The following is a 2,143-nucleotide window of genomic DNA, read 5'->3' as shown; positions in this document are numbered from 1 at the left end:
GTATCAATTTTTGAATGTCATAATTTCTTCGAGGGTCAGTGTGGGCTTGTCGGGCCAAATGGCCTGTTTCCACACTGTAGGCATTCTATGATCTATGGCTGATCCTCTCTCTCAAAGCCATATTCCTGCCTTCTCCCCATTCTCTTCAAGTTGTTAAAATGCAAAACAATTATCTCTCTTGTTTTCTTGAATATATTCAGTTCCTTGTCCTCCACAGCCTTCAGTGGTAGCGAATTCCACAGGTTGACCACCCTCTGAGTGAAGAAATGTTTCCTCATCTCAGTCCTAAATGGTCTACCCTGTATCCCCCTGAGCCTGTGTCCCCTGGTTCCAGACTCCCCAACCAGGGGAAACCTCCTCCCTGCCCAGCCCTGTTACAATTTTATATGTTTCAATCAGATCCCCTCTCATCGTTCTGAACACGAGTGAGTCCATGGCCAGGCGAGTTGGAGAGTGAGAGGAGAGTTGAGAAGAAATGTTTTCACCCAGAGGGTGGTGGGAGTCTGGAACTCACTGCCTGAAAGGCTGGTTGAGTCACAAACTCTCGTGACATTGGAGCAGTGTTTAGATATTCCCTTGTGTTGCTGTAGCCTCCAGGGTAACGGGCCAAGAGCTGGAGGATGGGATTAGTGTCATCAGACCGCTGTTTACCAGCACAGACACAATGGGCCAAATGGCCTCATTCAATGTTGTTCACATCAATGACTCTGAGACAGAGAGAGAGAGAGAGAGAGAGAGAGAAGAGGAAGTGTGTGGGGCTGACGTGGCTCTCTCTGCCTGATGCCATTTACATACTGAGGAACACCCAGTCAGACTCTCACAGGCTGCAGCTTTATAAAGCAGAGCCCAGAGAAGGGAGAGTTTATCAGGAACCAGGCACAGGGACAGGAGCACACACCATGATTTCACACATCCAGCTGATCTGGCCCCTGGCATTCTGTGTCGCAGGTACAAATCTCTCTCCTTCCACCTTGAATCTTTCGCTGCTCTCCATTTCACTCCAATTCCACTGACTTGTGATTGAAGGGAAAATGCTGAAACCAGAGGAATGCTCAGTGTCTCCAACAATCTCTCATTTGACAGGCTCTTTGTGTGACAGTTCTGACTTCACTGTGTTTCTCTCTGACCCCTCAGGTATCAGTGGGGACATCACCATGACCCAGTCTCCCCCGGTGCTGTCAGTGGGACTGGGCCAGACCGCAACCATCACCTGTAAGGCCAGTCAAAGCATTAGCAGCAACCTTGCTTGGTACCAGCAGCGAGAAGGTCAGAAACCCTCTCTCCTGATCTACAATGCAGCAACTCGATTCACAGGAGTCTCCGATCGATTCACCGGCAGTGGATCAGGGACCAGTTTCACCCTGACAATCAGCAACGTTCAGAATGAGGATGTCGCTGACTATTACTGTCAGCAGTATAGCAGCTACCCTCGACACAGTGATACAGAGCCATACAAAAACCTCAACACGCACAACACCACCTCCTGGACTGACACATCGCACAGTCACATAAAATGTATAATAATGAACACACAGTCTCACTGCCTGAAGTGATATATCCAGTTAGATCTGAATGAAACTGATCAAATTACCCCAAACTGGGATTTCCACTGTCCACGGCACACTCCAGTCCCTGTGGTGTCTCAACGCTCACTGAAGGCCTCTAGTTTCCCTCTTACACTCCATGGCCACATGTGAAGAGCTGCCTCAAGATTTAACATCGAAAAATAAATTTCACAAACCTCCCGAGCCCAGCTGGAAACAACCCAGAGAGACAGAGAGAGAAAGACACATGAATGAGGGAGAGACAGAGAGGGGCAGGGAGAGGGTGAGAGTGAGCGATAGACACACAGAGACAGAGAGAGGTTGACAGTGATAAGAGGGAAGCAGAGAGCTGAGGTTTTTGTACAGCCTCTGCACTGGGAGCTCTCACTGTGTCTTACGTTCGGTAAAGGAACCAAGCTCAGACTGAGTAAGTAAACCTCAATCCTCTGTTATTAACCCTGTCAATACTGAAACACACTTTCTAAAATACAGTTGCTGATTTGTTGAAGGTGTTAGTGGGAAGCTGCAGTGAATGAAATGGTTGATTGAGGAGCACTGTGTCTAACAGGGTGTCCAGCTGTATTTCTTTACTTTCATGC

At 48.3% G+C, this 2,143-nt stretch overlaps 1 gene segment (V, D, J or C); it reads left to right on the top strand.

The window, feature by feature from the left end:
• Positions 1–880: 880 nt before the first annotated feature.
• LOC132805895 (immunoglobulin kappa variable 3-15-like) lies at positions 881–1,553 on the top strand. The segment is given in 2 exon segments: positions 881–948; positions 1,135–1,553. Coding segments are annotated over 2 exon segments (468 nt in total).
• Positions 1,554–2,143: the final 590 nt, after the last annotated feature.

The sequence above is a fragment of the Hemiscyllium ocellatum genome (genome assembly GCF_020745735.1).
Source record: "Hemiscyllium ocellatum isolate sHemOce1 chromosome 9 unlocalized genomic scaffold, sHemOce1.pat.X.cur. SUPER_9_unloc_2, whole genome shotgun sequence".
Classification (NCBI taxonomy): Eukaryota; Metazoa; Chordata; class Chondrichthyes; order Orectolobiformes; family Hemiscylliidae; genus Hemiscyllium; species Hemiscyllium ocellatum.
This window is presented reverse-complemented; position numbering and strand designations above follow the sequence as displayed.